This window comes from Scomber scombrus, chromosome 4, assembly GCF_963691925.1.
Source record: "Scomber scombrus chromosome 4, fScoSco1.1, whole genome shotgun sequence".
NCBI lineage: Eukaryota > Metazoa > Chordata > Actinopteri > Scombriformes > Scombridae > Scomber > Scomber scombrus.
The window spans coordinates 1,983,604-2,000,724 of NC_084973.1; the positions used below are offsets into that span (position 1 = coordinate 1,983,604).

Below are 17,121 nucleotides of genomic sequence, written 5' to 3' on the forward strand. Positions count from 1 at the left end.
ATTACTTTAGTTGTCATTTTGCTCACTAGTGCATATTCCTAAATAAATGTATCATTAGTTAAATTACCAGAAACGAACTGGTGTGCAAATATCTTTGAAAATCTAATGTTTTTATAGTGCTAGATGGTGTCTGGGCAAATACCGACGCTGCTGCAGCTGCTGCATGCTCTGGACTTAATGGGAACGAGGAGGCATCAGGGTACATAGAAGCTGCTCAGAGTGCACAGTGGGTGGGTGGGAGTTGAAAAACAGCCCAGTAGCATATTTAGGCCCCTTAATCCAGCCACGCAGTCTAACCACTTAAAACACAGTGATGAAATTGATATCAACTCTCCATCTAACACTTAACACGAGCGAAACAAGCTGATCCTCCACCGTGTCAAAAGTAATGGAGGGCTAATATGTAATGTATCCCTTAACCCTGTACTTCAGTGACTGATAAAAGTAAACATGCGAGTATAACTTGTTATCTTGTTGCTTGATCTGACAGTGACCATTTTTTATAAAAAAAAGGTAAAAATATGGTGTAGTCTGACCCCGCCGTTCCTCCTAATGTCCGGCTGCAGAGACCAGAGCAATGAGAGTATTCCTGTGGCGGGCACTCGCACAGTATCTGCCATCTGTGAGGAGGGCCTACAGTATCCTGTGCCTGTTTGTCACTGTACATCTTGCTGCTGGTGTCCAAGGTCACAACTCCCCCCCACCACCAGCATCACCACCACCGTACCCACTCTGTCCCTCTCTCTCTCTCTCTCTCTCTCTCTCTCTCTCTCTCTCTCTCTCTCTCTCTCTCTCTCTCTCTCTCTCTCTCTCTCTCTCTCTCTCTCTCTCTCTCTCTGTCTCTCTAGCCCACCCCTCGCTAGAATGGATGACTACAGGTACACCGGAGGACAGTCATTTGGCTGTGGCCCCACTTCATTTCTCTCCTCTCCTCACAACACAACAGCGAGCTTTCCCAGCTACCCTCCTCACCGCCCCCACCCACCCCACCCCACCCACCCCACCCACCAACCAACAAATGCTACAGCTCATGTATTTTTAATCTTTTGACAGACGCAATTATTCTTTACACGCCGTGCTCGTTAATCTTAATGCAGTTATTACTATTCATTGCCGGACGTTTTTTTCCCTCCTATTATTTTAATTTGAAAGTGTCCCTCTCTCTCTCTCTCTCTCTCTCTCTCTCTCTCTCTCTCTCTCTCTCTCTCTCTCTCATCCCCTCGGTGTGCGTGCGTACGTGCGTGCTCATTTGGCGCGCCGGTCGGGTCCAATCAGAACAGGCCAACAGCAGAGTTAATAAATGCAAGGGGCGAACGAGGAAAAGGGAGGAGGAGGGGCAAACAGCAGCAGCAGCATCAGCAGCAGCTCAATATGTGACCTGTTGTATCTGGCTATCATTAACATCTGGTCACATATCAGTTATCCACTTTGCCGTGCCCACTATTGAATACAAATAACATATCCATTATGTTTGTGAGATTCCAGCGCGATAATGTTAGGCTTTGTTAATGCTGCTGTTTAATGGCAACTAGAAAACAACTCGGAGCAGGAATAACTTCTTGATGCGAGTGATTGAAGTGACTTTTTTTTCTTCTTCTTCTCTCTCCTCTCGCCTTTTATGAGGCCCCTAAGCCGACATGTCAATCCGCCGGAGTGTTTCATTAGCGTTCTATATTTTGATTTGCCTGTGACATCTCCCCATGCTGTGCACTATAACTCCTACCCAGTCTGAGGCTTGAAAGAGGCCTGTTAACAGTGTTTCCCTAACAATGTTTATATCACCTCCGCACGGTTTTGATCAGTGCAGATAAACATGTCCTGATCACTGAACGCTGAAAAACAGTGGCAGCTTCCGCCCGATTTTCACCGGTTTCCCACAGACTCAAACCTAACTTCCCTCCGTCTTTTTCTTCCTCTCCTCCACCTCCTCCTCCTCTTCGCCGCCGCCTCGCTCTCAACCTTTCTCCTGGAGTGTGCCTATGTGCGTGCGCGCGTGTGTTCTGAGCGCGTGCGAGAGTGGCGTTTGAACGTCTGCGTTTGTTGCCACCTCTGTGAGAGCAGCGAGGCCCTGTCGCCAGGGGCGTAGCCCTGAGACTGACGCTCCAGGTGTTTGCTCTTCCTCGCCTCCTCTCAGTACACACACTCATCCCTCAGGATCCACCCCGCTCCCTCTCTCCTTTAGAACACAGCTCCTTTTATCTGAGCGGGGAGCTCACTGAGAGTTTGTGAAGATTCTGATCTGAATACACCCCTCTAAGTGTGTGCGTGTGTGTGTGTGTGTGTGTGTGTGTGTGTATGTGTGTGTGCGTGTGCGTGTGTGTGCTAGGCCTACGGCATGTCTGAGGTGTGTGTTTGTGTGTGTGTCTGTGTCTATGCATGTGTGTGTGTGCACTAGTGGGAATGTATGGCAACAGTGCTTGCTAGTGGTGACCAGCAGTGCTGCAGAGCACAGCACAAGTACAAGCAGCTTTTTTTGGTCACATTAAGTCTTTTGTCATGTTGTGTTATGAGATGGTTGTATGTCCCTCACACATCCACATCAGACGTCTCCCGCGGCGACGAGATTATCGGAACAGAACGCGCTGACCTTAGTAATTCACAGTCACTCAAACGCATAAAGAATAGTTGTCCTTCTTCAACCCTCCATAAACAGGAGCGAGCAGCAGCGAGAGAGGCCTGCGAGGCACAACTGGCTTGTTTATTGTAATTGTGCAGCTGAGTACCTACAGTGAGGATGAGAGGGAAGGAGGAGTGCTGCGCGGCGTTCTTGGCGGCCCGTCGGAAAATAAGGGCGTATAAAAGCTGATGGAGAATGAAAGCTCTCTGGGCGGGACGAGATTATGCACAAGTGATTAATAAGAGCAGTAATAAACAAAGGCCCAGGAGATGTTTGAGGTGCTTAATAATGCATTATGTTCATAAAAGAGCTGGGCCTCTCCAACTGATCCCTGTGGAGTAGGAGACCCCAGAGGGACCAGGAGAGAGTGTGCTCTTAAAAAAAAAAGAGCACGTGCGCATGTGTGTGTGTGTATGTGTGTGTGTGAAGGAATGTCTGTTTGTGTGTGAAGATAAGATGTAACTGTGGGATTACAAAATGTAAAGACATAGACTGGTGTTCTTGATGATGTTAATTCCTTGTGATTTGTCTTACATGTCTCATAAATAAGAACAGGAGGGTATTTTTTTTAGTTTTTGTATAATATTTGGAGTGAAGTTTGGTTTGGATGTCATTGTTACTTCTTCAGTTTTTTTTTTTTGTTTTTTTTTTCTTCCCACCGCAGCATCTCGTGTTAATTTTAAATGCTATCTAGCTCTGGCTCCATTTCTTTGTTCTGAGCTTTAAAATGTGTTGGTATTGATGTCATTCCTTCTCCGCCCTTCAGTCTGTCAGACAAAGACGTGGAACAGCAATGAAAAAGAACAGGTTAAGAAGTTTCTCTTTCAGCTTTGTTTTGTTCACACACAAAAGCCGCCGCTTCCCACAATCTTTTTTTTTTTTTCTCTCTTCCTCGTTCCACCTTTCTTTTTTTTTATTTTAGTATTTTCTCAATCCTTTTGCAACATCAAGGTAAAAGTGAGACTTTGGGTTTGCTATCTGAATATCAAATGCATCACCCGTTTTTTAAAATGCACCACAAACAGAAAAGTCATGTTTATGAATTTTGTTGCGAGCGGTTTCTGTTATTTCCCATCAAAACCGATCGTCGACAAGCAGAAGAAAGAAGACGGTATTTTTTTTTTTATCCTACATACCTTTAAATCACTTTACATTGTCAAGGTGAAAGTAAAGACTTAGTGTTCTGTCAACCTAGTTTTGGTCCTTGACAACAATATTACAGCAGTGTTACTGTTTGTTGCAGCAGCAGCAGAGCGTGTTTATGGACCTTGAAGTCCACTCAGAGGAAAAAAACAAGACTGTTTTGAATGAAAAGAAAAAACCTTGGAGCACAGCCTTGTAAATTAATTTGTTCGTGTTGTATGATGGGAACACAGCTGGCCTCATTAACATGCGCACAACAAATAATTATAGCGTTTTTTTTTCTTTTTTTTCTCCCTCCTCTCTTCAGCCAGCCAATGCTTGGCTAATGGGCTTGCTGGGTTAATTATGTCAGAGCGTAATTACACAGGGCCCAGGGAGACATAATGGTGCACCCTGCTGCGCCCACACCGCCTAATGATGGTGTATCGCTGACAGGGCCAAGACGGACCGCCCCGACACACCTGCTTGTCTTGGCGCACAGCAACCCCGGTCCACCCCCACCCACCTGAACCTGTGCGCCATCCCCTACGCGGTGCCCCCCACAGTCCTCTGCCGGGCCCGTCCACAGCCTCCGACAGGCTTTGGCTCCGGCTCGCTGCGGACCGAATCCTCGCCCAGATGCACTAAACCGCCTCCCGCTTTGAGATGTGCAATAGCACCGAAACAGCAGCTCCAGTGACCACAAGGAAGCAGCTAAAGGATGGCAGCCTCATTACGGCTCAGTAAAAGTGATGAAACTCAATATCAATGCAGCTGAGGTTCTGTAAAAACAATTAAAAGTCTCGGTAACTTTTGTTGGCTAGTAGCAAGTTGGTGATGAAGCTAATCCACAGTATGACTAAATGAGGTTCACGTTAAAGGATGAGCAAGTTAAAGGTCTAATTTTCACACACAGTGGAGTGTAAAAACTTAACACCTAACTACACCAAAATCAAACTCATTTCAAAGTCAATCTGTGGCTTCAGTTAACATATCCATCCTTCTAAATACATGCCCTACTTTTCTGTTTTTGTATTTATGATCATTAATGGTCCCTTATAAATGTCTGAGCTCTGGTAACATGGTGACTTTGCCTCAAAGTCAAATAGGACAAGAAATACAAGATCATTTATTTGGACCTTATTTGGAATAAAAGATTGCCGTGATTGTAATCAGTGTTCCTGTCTAATAAGAGATGATTACTTCAATTATTATTTCAGTTTTACCCCCAAATACAGTGGTTTAGATCATCTGACTAAACTGTTAAACTGGTAACTAGTGAGAAACATATTAAAAACAATACTAGTCCAAAATTGATGCTGAGCCATTGTGATTGTTAGTGTCTCGTACAGGTCCAAGCTCCAAAACCCTACATTTCCCTTAATGCAAATCAAATAATGACATTATTAGGACATTATTTTCTAAGACTTAAGAGATCCAGATGACATTGCTGTGTGTGTGCGTGTGTGTGTGTGCGTGTGTGTGTGTCTGCTATTTATTTATTGTACCAATGTTCCCAGATTTCAGCAATTACTTTACTGAGTACATTTTTATTATAACTTATAGAAATGATGTCCAAAACTACAAAAAAAATATGGCCCAAGTTGTAAACTGGAATCATCCTTTAATAGCAGTCATTCCTCATTGTGAGTGAACAGATATTTCCACATTTTGCCAGTGACCGTATCACACCGCTCTGCTGAGATTCCTCCGGAGCCGGACCTGCGTTCCACCAGAGGAAATGATACATTAAACCTCCTTTGATTTATTAGCTTAAACGAGCCGCTTTTTGCCCGATCAGTTATCACCACCTCAGAGCAGACGTCCAATCAGCCGTGATTAAGATAAGGGATGAATAAAAAATTGAAGGGTTCATTTTGCACTGAGAGTGACGTGACGTGACTCACCTGACGCGTATTAAAAACAATACTAGTCCAAAATTGATGCTGAGCTATTGTGACTGTTAGTGTCTTGTACAGGTCCAAGCTCCAAAACCCTACATTTCCCTTAATGCAAATCAAGTAATGACATTATTAGGACATTATTTTATAAGACTTAAGAAATCCAGATGACATTGCTGTGTCATCTGGCCTTATCGGTCGCGTTGTATTTCTTGATTTAACAGAAATGTGAGCGGCTGGGGGTTAGCGTTGAATTCCTGCTGCGCTCCAGGTTTTATTTGGCGGATTTACCATCAGAGGTGCTTGAAAAAGAAGCCGAGCAGCTGCTTATGAGCTACATCAATTAGTAGCTCTATTTTCCAAAGTTATCAGCAGTCCTTTCTGGACTCTCCGTCAGTAACTGTAGATCCCCGGCCCTTTGAGAGCATCCCTGCTGTTCTACTTTGACGGGGGTTAATTTTGTATACAGACTTAAGTTATATCCCTTCACTTTAAATTTGACTTTACTTTACTCCCCTGCCACTGATTGATAATCCTGGCTTGTCCATATGTGAGAGATCCCTTACTATAATCTCTGTCCTTTGATCATTAAAAGTTGAAAGGATATATGGGAAAGAGGCTGATAAAGTGATTTCTGTGACAGTGGGTCGATGGAATAGCAGTGCTTTAAGTCATCCTGTTTGTCTTAGAAGAGCTGTGCTCTTAATAGTGAAGTCCCTTGTGACTGATGCAATATCTCCACAGTTGGTGTAACAATGAATGCAGACAATGTTTGACTGTAAACGGTCCTGGGAAAAATAGCTCGATCAATTAAATGGCCCAAAATGTTTGTCTGATGAAAATGCAGATATGGCGAGTTGCAATGTATGACCAGGATTTCAACAAATTGCACGCTTGTAGAAGTTTCGAGTCTCTGATGAGCATTTATTTTTTTTTTGTCTGTGGCCTGCCGGCTCAGAGTTTGCATTCTCACAGTGGCATCTGGCAAAGTTTAAACGTCTGTGGTTCCAACTTCTTACGAAAAGTCACTTCAGTCAGTGCCCATACTGAAGAAGGGATCCAATTGGGTTCCACACAGAAGTCTTAAGATGAGTGGATGAAAGCTGTGGGAGAAAAGTTTGTGCAGCAAAGCAGCGATTTTCCTCCTCTTTTAGAGTTTTGAAGGGCTGCGGTGTGTGTGTGTGTGTGTGTGTGTGTGTGTGTGTGTGTGTGTGTGTGAGAGTGAGTGCGTGTGTGGTGCGCGTGGCTCTACATCTTGCCTCCCCCCTTGTCAAGGAGCTCCCCTGAGCTTCCCTCTCTGTGCTTTGGCACTAGATGTCACCTCCTTTGGTGTTCGGCAGGCAGGTACACAACAGGAGCAGCTCTCTCTCTCTGAGCTGTTGAACTTTTCGGGAGGGGAAGAAAGGGAAGGGGAAGATTAAAAACAGCCCTGTGATGTGGAGTGCCGAGCTGCCTCCTGAGAATTCCTGGCATAATAATTTAAATGATCAAATGATACAGAGGAGACTTGTTAGTTGAGAAACAGCCTCCTAGTTGGCCCCATGGGCCCGGTGCTGCCGCGCATGCATTGCAAAACAGCTCCTCTGTTGTGCTAAAGAATCCCGCTTTTTTTTTTTTTTTTTACCCCCTTTTCAGGAGCAGACTTTTTCCTACACTTTGCCTAGGTGTATACTTGGAACTTAAGACTCTGTCACATATTCATGGCAATCTTTTTGTCTTTTTTGCCATTTATCAGCACATGAGAAGACTCATTAGACTCGATGTCTGAACATGTGAAGAGTCGGAACCACGCTCGTGTCATTAGGTCCAGCCTGTGAAAAATTTTCAAAGGAGCCCAAGTTAGGGGGGGTGGGGGGGGGGGAGTCTAAGAGTCACTCTTTGGAAACAAGTCTCAGTGGAATAGTCTGCCTCTGTTGAAACTGCGATGCAGAAAACTCTGTAATGTGCTTTGCAGAGCGCGCGCACTAAAACAGCTATTTTGCTTTTTTTGAAAAGTAGGAATGTATGGATATCATGTGAATCTTAGCAGCTCTTTCTACAGAGATTTGTTTGTGTCTGTTTTTTTTTTTTTCAAAAGATCCGGCTCCTGTGCTGGAGGCCTCGCACACCCTGGAGGGGAGGCTGCAGCAGCTTCAGAGTTCAGCCCCAGACAGCAAGGCCCTGGTGAGGGAGATCAGCGGGCACTGGAAGAAACACCTGGAGTGCCTTGAAAAGACAGGTCAGGCCAACATCGTGTACATTTAGGGAGCCATCCTACTTGGAATACACATGTTTTTATGCTGGTCTGCAAGTGCTGGCAAGTTAATTATACACACTGGGTCTTGAGAATGTTGTGAAAAGTTTTTTTTTTTTTTTTTAAAGTCACTATCACTTTTATAGCATTTTTTTCATCATATTTCCTTGTTAATTATAGAGAACTCAGTGAATGTAAAACCCACAGTAGATCTTTGCATGCACACACAGAGCCCACAAAGGACGGCCCAGCGGTCTCGGGGGCAGCGGTGACAGGAGACGCCCCAGAATCCAGCTCTCCGGCCTCCCTGATGACCCCCAACAGCACACCGACTCCAGGGGCCCCTGGCTCCCCGCAGCAGAACTGCCAGGACCGAGCTGAACAGGACGAACGAGGGTGAGAAATTTTTAGATTTCTTAAAAGAGAGGAATAAACTTCTGTAGCCACACAGGTTTAATGAAGTCATTATTTTAGACCCCTTTAATGTCCCAAACCATCTTTCCAATCCACTTTTTGAGCTCATTAAAGGGGAATTCCACTGATTTTTACACATCAAGGTCTGTTTACAGGTCTTGGGGGGCCTGGGGGGTGGGGGGTGGTGTTAAAAAAAAAAGAAGTTGTGTAAAGCCTTTTGTGGCCCAAGGGGGGGGGGGGGGGGGGGGGGGGGGGGCGCGTGAAGTTTGATAAATTGCCTCAGCGTCGGTCGGGGGATGAAGTTAGAAAATGAAACAGATCTGGGGGTGTGTGGAGTCAGAGAGAAGTCAGGTTATCAGACCTCTGTAGCCCGCTCCTCATCTCTGCTGGAGGCTGACAGCTCCGGGCTACATTAGCTGCTTGCTAGTATAACAAACCAGAATGACTTGAGAGTCGAGCGTTGCATTGTGGGTAATGTGGGCGCCGGGTTTTTTGATAAGAAAGGGAAAAAAAAGGTTATAAATAAGATGATATTTTTGTCTCTGCTGCCTCAATTTTGATCCTTTTTTATCCTAAATAGGAGAAATACTCTTTTTAAAGCAACAATATTTACCAGTTCTTATAATAAAGAAACAATACATAAGTAGGACATAGTTTTCAGTCTGTGACACTGTAGTAACAAGCTTAAATCCCTCAATTTAGCTGAAATTGAGTATTCAGCTTCCTTTGGGACATTTTGCGGTGTAGTTAAAAGTTAAAAGCAATGGTGGAGAGCAGTTTAAAAAAAGAAACCAAATCTAATCATATATATTTTATCTTTTTATTTAATCAAGTAATCTTATTGAGATCAAGAGAGACCTATGAACAGCAGAGGGAAACTAGACTGGCACCAGAAACAATCATTCATACACAGCGCTTCTTAAACGCATCAACATGTATAAATATCAGCACGTCTGTGAACTCGGTACGCGCCATTTCTAGGCGGGGGGGAAGGCTGGGATTAACATATTTTCCTGTCTGAAAGCATAAAGTGGCGTGTATATATAGTGCGGACATGACGCAGTGTAATAACTGACAAGAGTTTCTTCTCTCAGGGAGGAGGAGGAGGAGGAGAGCACTGACACGAGTTTGGCTGACAGGCTATCAGAGGCCGAGGAGAAGATCAAGGTTCTGCATTCATGTAAGTGGTTTAAACACTGGCACGCACTGTAGCTGTTAAATTTAATTTCAACCCATTAAAAAAGCCAATACTGGTATAATTGCAGTGTGGTGCCCCCTACTGCAACACAGCCGCCCCGCTGCTGCTTTGTTTCCACTGCTTTGAGTTTTTATTTTTTAAAAATCACATTTTTACCAATGAAAATTTGAGTTTGATCACATGTAAGTTTAACATCAGCTTTCAATGAATTCAGAAAAGAGTGGTTCTATTTGGGTTAAAACTGACTTTTAATTTAAATATGGGAAATATAGTAATATATCTAAAAACTGCATATGGCAAATAAATTCAGTATTGCAGCTTTAAGGTCAAAGTTCATGTTTTGTTTTTTAAAGTTAATATCTCACTACTGTGTGTGCCTCTTAACAGCTTTGAACACTGCACATTCAGAGCTGCTGGACCTGCGGTGTAAATACAACCAAGAGATGACGAACAAGTAAGAAACTGTCTTGATTTTACATTTGATGTTTACACTAACATATATTCCTGAACAACCTTTTCATATCCACACACACACACACATACCGACACAAACACACACACACACACACACACACCCACACCCACCCGTCCTCCTCCTCCTCTCTCTTCAGTCACGGTGACCACACACTGTCATCTCCGTGACCTTCCGCATTGTAGGGCTTCCGAATGCTGAATTTGCTCGTCTTTATTTTGCCCACATAAACTCATGTCCAGTGCAGAGCTGAGGAATGCCATTGTAAAGACGGCGAGCGAGAGTGACTCAGCCACTAATGCAGGTCGATGAGAGAGGTCTGTGTTTGCCTTCACCGGCAGCTGGGCCTTGACAGCCCTCAAGAAGAATTGCTCCATTTAAAGATTGCTTCAGAAAACACTCTACCTTGTCCTAGTCTTTGAGCGCAATGTATCCACCACACGCCTGAAATGAATCTGAGCTTGTATGAAGGATGTCGATAGACATTCAAAGTAAACACTCCTTTGTTTGGGTTGTGCTCCAGAGCACAGTCAGCCGCTGCTAATGGATTTTCTCCCAGGCTTAATCCATGGCGCAATTGAACTGATGTTTCTAGACCCACTGCCATCCATTTTGTTGGATTGGACACTTTTCAGGTTGGACTTATATTTGCCATAGAGCAGCACTTGGAAAGGCTTTATGACAAACGTGCATTGTTTCACAGTGTGTGTGTGTGTGTGTTGTCCTGATCACATTCCTCTGGGCCGGCACTGACCCCAGAGTTCCTGCCGCTGTTATCCCTCCTTGACCCCGAGCCTCTGAGCACAGGGTCGGCCTCTATTACTCTCACTGACTGTTTCCTCAATGTTGATAAGAAAGACTATTTGTCTGCTTCGGCTTGAGTAGCCGAGCAGGTAATCAATACAAAACATTTTCCGTACTGCACAAGTTCATTAAACGTGGAGCTGACACCTGTTAGTGTGTGCTGTCAGCTGGGCGCCATCTATCCTGGCCTTATTGATAGGACCTGGGTAGCCCTAGACCCTCTGAAGCCAGGTCTGCACCACACACCACCCATGATCATTACTGCCAAGAATAGGCTTGTCTGACTGATTCCATGTCTCACTGTAGAAATACTGGAGTATTGTATTTTTGCTTTCTTGAGTCCTTAAGACACAATGATTCTACTTGATTGAAGCATTTTCAGTAATTATGCAGCCTCATGTGCAACAATAGGAGTAGTTAAAGTGCAAACATGAAAGATGAGGGTTCGACTGAATTAACTTTTTTTAATTTGTATTTTTAAAAACTCCCAATATGTTCTTTTGAAAAAATTCTTCTTTGGGTAAAAAAGGACTACAGCGTCCTGAAACTTAGGAGAAACCTATGTGCATATTTAAATCAATCACAGCATCCTCATTAATTCATCCTTATCTTACCTTTTGAAAATCAGGTCCCATGTGGGCAAAATGAAACTGTTGAACTTCAAACAAACCTCATGAATAATCCTGCTGAGCTTCTGTTTAAATTAGACTGATTGATAGATGTATGGAAGCAAGTTGGAGTTCAATCTCCAAAGAGCAGCGAGGGTACAAATCAGCCATTCATCCAGAAACCCCTCTGTGGTCCAGCAGAGGGACAGTGATGTATACACTGGATAGAGTTGAATGCCTTTTTAAGAAATTGTTTTTTTTCCAGAATTCTTGGTACAAAATGTATTGGTACTCTTTAACATTTTCAAGAGAGTCCCACCATTTAGAAACATCACCGTTACCATGGAGATGTTAGCCGCTCCAGAGTTTGAGGATTGCGGTCCATTTTCAGGATGAGCTGCGTTGTGCTGCGGTGGCCGAGCTCGGCTAGTTATCGTTAACAGAGGCTATGAAACAGAAAGCAAGGACTTCACTGAGCGTGTGAATACATCTCAACTGGCTCTTTAAAAAAAAAAAAAACACTGCAAGAGAGCTTTTTGGAAGTTCTTCATCTTGTCACAAAACTGCATGTACACTGCACTTTTCTACAGCCATTTTTCTTTTTCCTGTTTTTTCTATATATGGTTTCGCTCTGATACTTTTATTTTAAGGTCATGACTCACAGCTGGCTGGTTTGGATCACCACATTAAACTAATAAAACTAATTTCCTGATATATACATATATAGAGAGAGAGATACTAAAAATGGCATTTACTGCTAGATCCTAGGCCACTTGAGAAGTGCAAAATGATTATATAATTACAAATATGTGTTACAACAGTAGTTGGACTTGATTTTTCTGTGTTAGTGACTCATTTGAGAGTGAGAGTGTCTCCTCAGTAATCCTGCTGTGTGTTTGTGTGTGCGTGTGCGTGTGCGTGTTCCAGAGCAGAGGAGGTCGACGCCATCATGGCGAATCTCGAGAAGGCGAACCAGGTGAGTGCAGCCTTCCTCCGCACTTCTTTGATTGAGATACTCCTTCGTTAAGGTAATCACTCCTGTAATCAAGCCTTGGCTTTAATTAGACACCCTCCGTCCTGTGTCCCCCCCCCCAACCCCCTCCCTCCTCCCTTCTCCTCCAACCACCACCACCACCACCACCTACCCCCACCCCCCCTCCCTCTCCCCTGAGCGTGTGATTAGCGAGTGTAAACCCGAGCTCCCGTCGGTGGGCGCTCTGTGGCAGCACGTCTCCACTCAGCAGAGAACAGGAGACTGCCGAGCACGATTGATGCCGGAGCGTCGAACGCCGGGGTCCTTCGTTATCTCATTGCCTTGATTGCTTCCTATCCTGGTGATACCTCTTTTTCTTCTGCTCCTTTTTCTTCTCCCCTCTGCTTTCCTCTCTCTCTCTCTCTCTCTCTTTCTCTCACGCTCTTTTTCTCACTCTGCTGCTCTCTGCCAGCAGCTCCTAGATAAATGTTCTCAAAATGAATCATTAATTAGCAGGCCGGGTGTGACAGAGCAGGTAAACAGTTTGGGGAATAAAGTGGGCTGACTAAACAGCCCCTCTCAGCAGAATAAAAACCGGCGGCTGCGCTCATGTGCTCGCCGGGCCCCTTCGCTCAGGTTTTTCCACTCGGCTCTAAATTTCTAAAGCACGGGGCGCCTCTTTTGATTTATGTATATGCTCTCACCTTGATCATCTCATTTACCAATTGATGTGTAGGAAAAGCGTAACACTGTGATACGTCTGTATGTATTCAGAGAGCGGAAATGGCCCAGAGAGAAGTGGAGAGGCTAAAGGAGCAGTTAGCCAGTGGCCAGAGTGGCACCACAGGGAGTTCCCATCCAGCAGAGGGCACTAGCAGGGTAAGAATAATGTGTACTGGACTGTGAAATGGTTGTTTTTTGGATTTTTGGCGACATGCTGTGTTTTTTCCTCCTTCATTTCTTTCCCCAGAGATTACCTGTCAGTCAACAATACTTCAGCGTTATTAGGTTTATGCCTTAGACTTTTTTTTTTTTTTTTTACTTTCTGTGGGTGGTGGCCTTGTCAGATTTTATAACCTTCACTTAAGCAGACACAACCGCTTAAAAAACATAAAAATCCAGCATTAGTTCTTCCCTGATCATCACCACCGAAGTCAAATTCTCTCGCTTTTTCCAGCTGTTTGAATCCTATCAACACCGAGGAGGTGGTGATTCACTAGCCGGCCTCTCACATTTTCCTCTCCTCCTAACATCCTAACAGTCTCCATCACTTTTTTTTTCTCTCTCTCTCTCTCTCACTCTCACACCCTTTGTCACGTCTCCTTCTCGCCCTGTCAGGAGAAGAACGAGGTGTTGCCCTCTCAGCTGGAAGCCGCCCTGCTGGCTAAAGACCGCGAAATCCTCCGCCTCCTAGAAAACATCCAGCGGCTGCAGTTCACGCTACAGGAAGTTCAGGAGAACTCAGCCAATCAGATCCTAGAGCTGGAACGCCAGCTGGCCTATAAGGCAGAAGCTATCGAGGTGAGCGGCTCCGACACATGAGAAGTGGCAGAACGTGACCAACACCTCGTCAGTGCCTCTGATCTTCTTTTTCTTTCTTTCCTAATATGAAACACTTCTATTTTTTTTTCAATTTCAGAGATTAGAAGCTAAACTGCAGTCCCAGATGGACTACGAGGAGATTAAAACTGAACTCAGGTGATCATTTTGAGACTGAATTTTGCAACACATTCACATTTATTAGAATTCAGATCCAAGAATTTCACTCTTTCTGCATCTTTTGTTTCTGTCTCCAGCATCCTAAAGGTGATGAAGCTGGCTTCTGCAAATGGCAGCTCATCCCAGGTACATTTCCTCCTCCTCACAGCAGTTTCACACAGGCTCGTCCTCGTCTCACCAAAACAGACCTTTAGCTTCCTCTTAATGTTTTCTCAGTGTCAGGGAAGAAAAATAACAGCAGTGCCAATGAATGCGTCAATGACTGTCATCCATTATAAGGAAATCTACAGCCACTATGATTGATTAATGGAAAATTAACAGATTTTGTGTGTGTGTGCTTGTGTGTGTGTGTGTGTGTGTGTGTGTGTGTGTACAGGATTCTGCTAAGGCTGCAGAAGCTCTTTTGCTGGATAAAGAGGCTTTTCTTCCATCTCACAAGTACATGATGGATAAGGCTCGCATTTTGCACAGCAACGGTAAAATGTCTTGTTGCATTTTCTGTCTATATAACCTAGTTTTTTATAATTAAGCACATGGTACTGGCAATGAGTTATGCCATCTTCTTAAAAAAAAAGAACTCCACATACTTCACTGATTGCTTGTTGCTCATTGGGCAGGCTCAATCGATTCTGGAGTCGATGTTTTTTTTAGACTTAAATCTCTTTGCATAAACTGAGGCTGCAAAATTGAGTCTGGGTTTGCACGGCTAGAATGCAAGTGAGTTCATTTGTGAAATATTTTTCTTTGCTGGATAGCAGTTACAAGTTTGGTGACCGTGTTTTCTTTTTTTTTTTTCTGTCACCAGATGATGACCATTCTGAGGATCCAGGCAGACAGACAGGCAGGCCGCCCGGCTCCCACTCGTCTTCCTCTCAGGCGGACGGCCGTGCCTCCCCGAGCCCCGGCCCCCCGACCCTGGACGGCTCCTCCTCCAGCCACGATATCCCTCGACCCTTCTCCGTGTCGCCGTGCTCCGGGGACCGGCTGTCGGGAGACCACCTCCTCCACAAGCAGCTCCTCTCCCCACATTTTAAAAAGGAGGGCCTCATGGCTTTTCCCACAGCCCTCTATGCAGCCAAAGTCGCTCTCATGTCAGCCACTCAAGGGTCGGCGGGGGGCGGCAGCGTCGACGCCGGCTTGCCCAGCGACCAATCAGAAAGCGGCAGCTCGACCGCGGGTGACGAGGACCAACTGGACACGGCGGAGATAGCCTACCAGGTGAAAGAGCAACTGCTGAAGCATAACATCGGCCAGCGCGTGTTCGGCCACTACGTGCTGGGCCTCTCCCAGGGCTCGGTCAGCGAGATCCTGGCCCGGCCCAAACCCTGGAGGAAGCTGACTGTGAAAGGCAAAGAACCCTTTATTAAGATGAAGCAGTTCCTCTCAGACGAGCAGAACATCCTGGCGCTCAGGACCATCCAGGTCCGCCAAAGAGGTGAGTGACAAGACCGTGACAGGACGAGAAATATTAGAAAAACATGCTGGCTGCAGGTTCAGTTGGGAAAAAACAGACCAATAGGAGAAGTGGCATGAGTAAGACATCATTTAAACATGTCTCCTCCAAACCACATGCATGGAAGTGTGTACAATGATGGACATATTTTTCTTAGCGTCAAAAAATCTTCATGAAGACACCGAAACAAACAATGAACTGATCCCAATGCATGCCTCAAAAGGCTCATATATCTCATTTCTCTGTGCCAAAACACATCAATAATCACTCATAAATGGTTACAGCCTGATCCACCTACAGCAGATAATTGTCTTGAACTCACAAAGAGATCCATTCAACTGAAAAACCAAATTTTCCACTATCACCCTTTCCCTTTTTTTTTTTTTTTTATTGCTATGCTTTCCCCCTCATAAATAATTATGTAGAGCTGCACTAAAAAGTATTTAAAAACACATCAGTGAGCCACACTAGTTGCACTTGGTGACATTTTCCTTCATTATCATGAAAACACATACTGTGGTTTATTCTGAGTTAATCCTACATACACTGTCCTGCTGCAGGAAATACTCACCAGAGCACCAAACCTGTATCTATCCGCAGTTGAAAATAGTCCCCCGGAACAGTAGTTTATCTATAACTACAGAGCCCAGCTGTTTTAGGAAATTGCTTCTTCCCTTTAAATAAAATAAAACTATACGTTTGTGATTCATTTTTATAGATTTCTGACTTCAGTAGAAAGGAACGAGTGCAGAGCTGAGTGTAGGGAGAGAAAGTCACACAGTATGGAGACTGTGTCGTTGTTGGTTTTGGTCTTTTAAGGGGGTTTGTGGACAAGAAAGAAGGTATGTGAGTTATTGTCTTGATAATAAATGGTTTAGATAGTATTATTAAACAGGTGTCACCAAGTTATCATATAGGAATCATGAACAAAGTTAATCAAATAGGTCATAAAATAAAAGGCTGTACTTTTGAGAGTGTTAAAGGGATTTAGGAGGTGTATGAAGCTACCATCTACCTATAAGTTTTTAAAGCAGATGCACTCCCGCTATCTTATTTTGGTGGCTTGACTCCCGGACCTGTGTACGTTTTAAAACTTCTTAATCTACTTGGACCTCATCCCTGACTTCTTCACAGCTTTCTCTGCCATGTTTGTAGTGTTACTTTTAAACTTTGTTTTCTCCCTAGATTCACAGCTTTTGAAAGTTGAGCTTCCCGTATACTGCAACCTCAGACAGCACGCGCTCAAAGGCAGCCATTGATCTACCAGTCAAAAGCAAAGCCTTGGAACTGCTCTCTGATCAACCATCCCACTCACCCCCACCCTCCCCTCCTGCTCTCTCTCTCTCTCTCTCTATCTCTATCTCTATCTCTTTCTGTTACCCTCTGTGACAGGGAGCATCACTCCGCGCATCCGAACTCCTGAAACTGGGTCAGACGACGCCATTAGGAATATCCTGGAGCAGGCCAAGAAGGAGATCCAGTCCCAGCGGGGAGGTGAGGAGTGAGCTTAGAGTGATGCATCGTGGTTAAAAAGCCACAGTGATCAATTAGTTTTATTGAAGATTTCTGTATTTTAAATTCGATCGCTATTTTAAAGCATCTGTGTG

The 17,121-nt window shown here is 44.5% G+C and overlaps 1 protein-coding gene across 2 annotated transcripts in view; it reads left to right on the forward strand.

The window, feature by feature from the left end:
- Positions 1 to 17,121, forward strand: part of cux2b (cut-like homeobox 2b) — a gene marked incomplete in the record, with an annotated part of 91,155 nt that overhangs the window by 65,853 nt on the left and 8,181 nt on the right. For both annotated transcript variants that reach the window (XM_062418161.1, XM_062418162.1), the window contains 12 exon segments: positions 7,718 to 7,858; positions 8,104 to 8,269; positions 9,382 to 9,467; positions 9,873 to 9,939; positions 12,297 to 12,345; positions 13,117 to 13,221; positions 13,681 to 13,863; positions 13,982 to 14,040; positions 14,139 to 14,187; positions 14,438 to 14,537; positions 14,867 to 15,496; positions 16,907 to 17,008. In XM_062418161.1, the coding sequence (XP_062274145.1) occupies positions 7,718 to 7,858; positions 8,104 to 8,269; positions 9,382 to 9,467; positions 9,873 to 9,939; positions 12,297 to 12,345; positions 13,117 to 13,221; positions 13,681 to 13,863; positions 13,982 to 14,040; positions 14,139 to 14,187; positions 14,438 to 14,537; positions 14,867 to 15,496; positions 16,907 to 17,008 (1,737 nt within the window).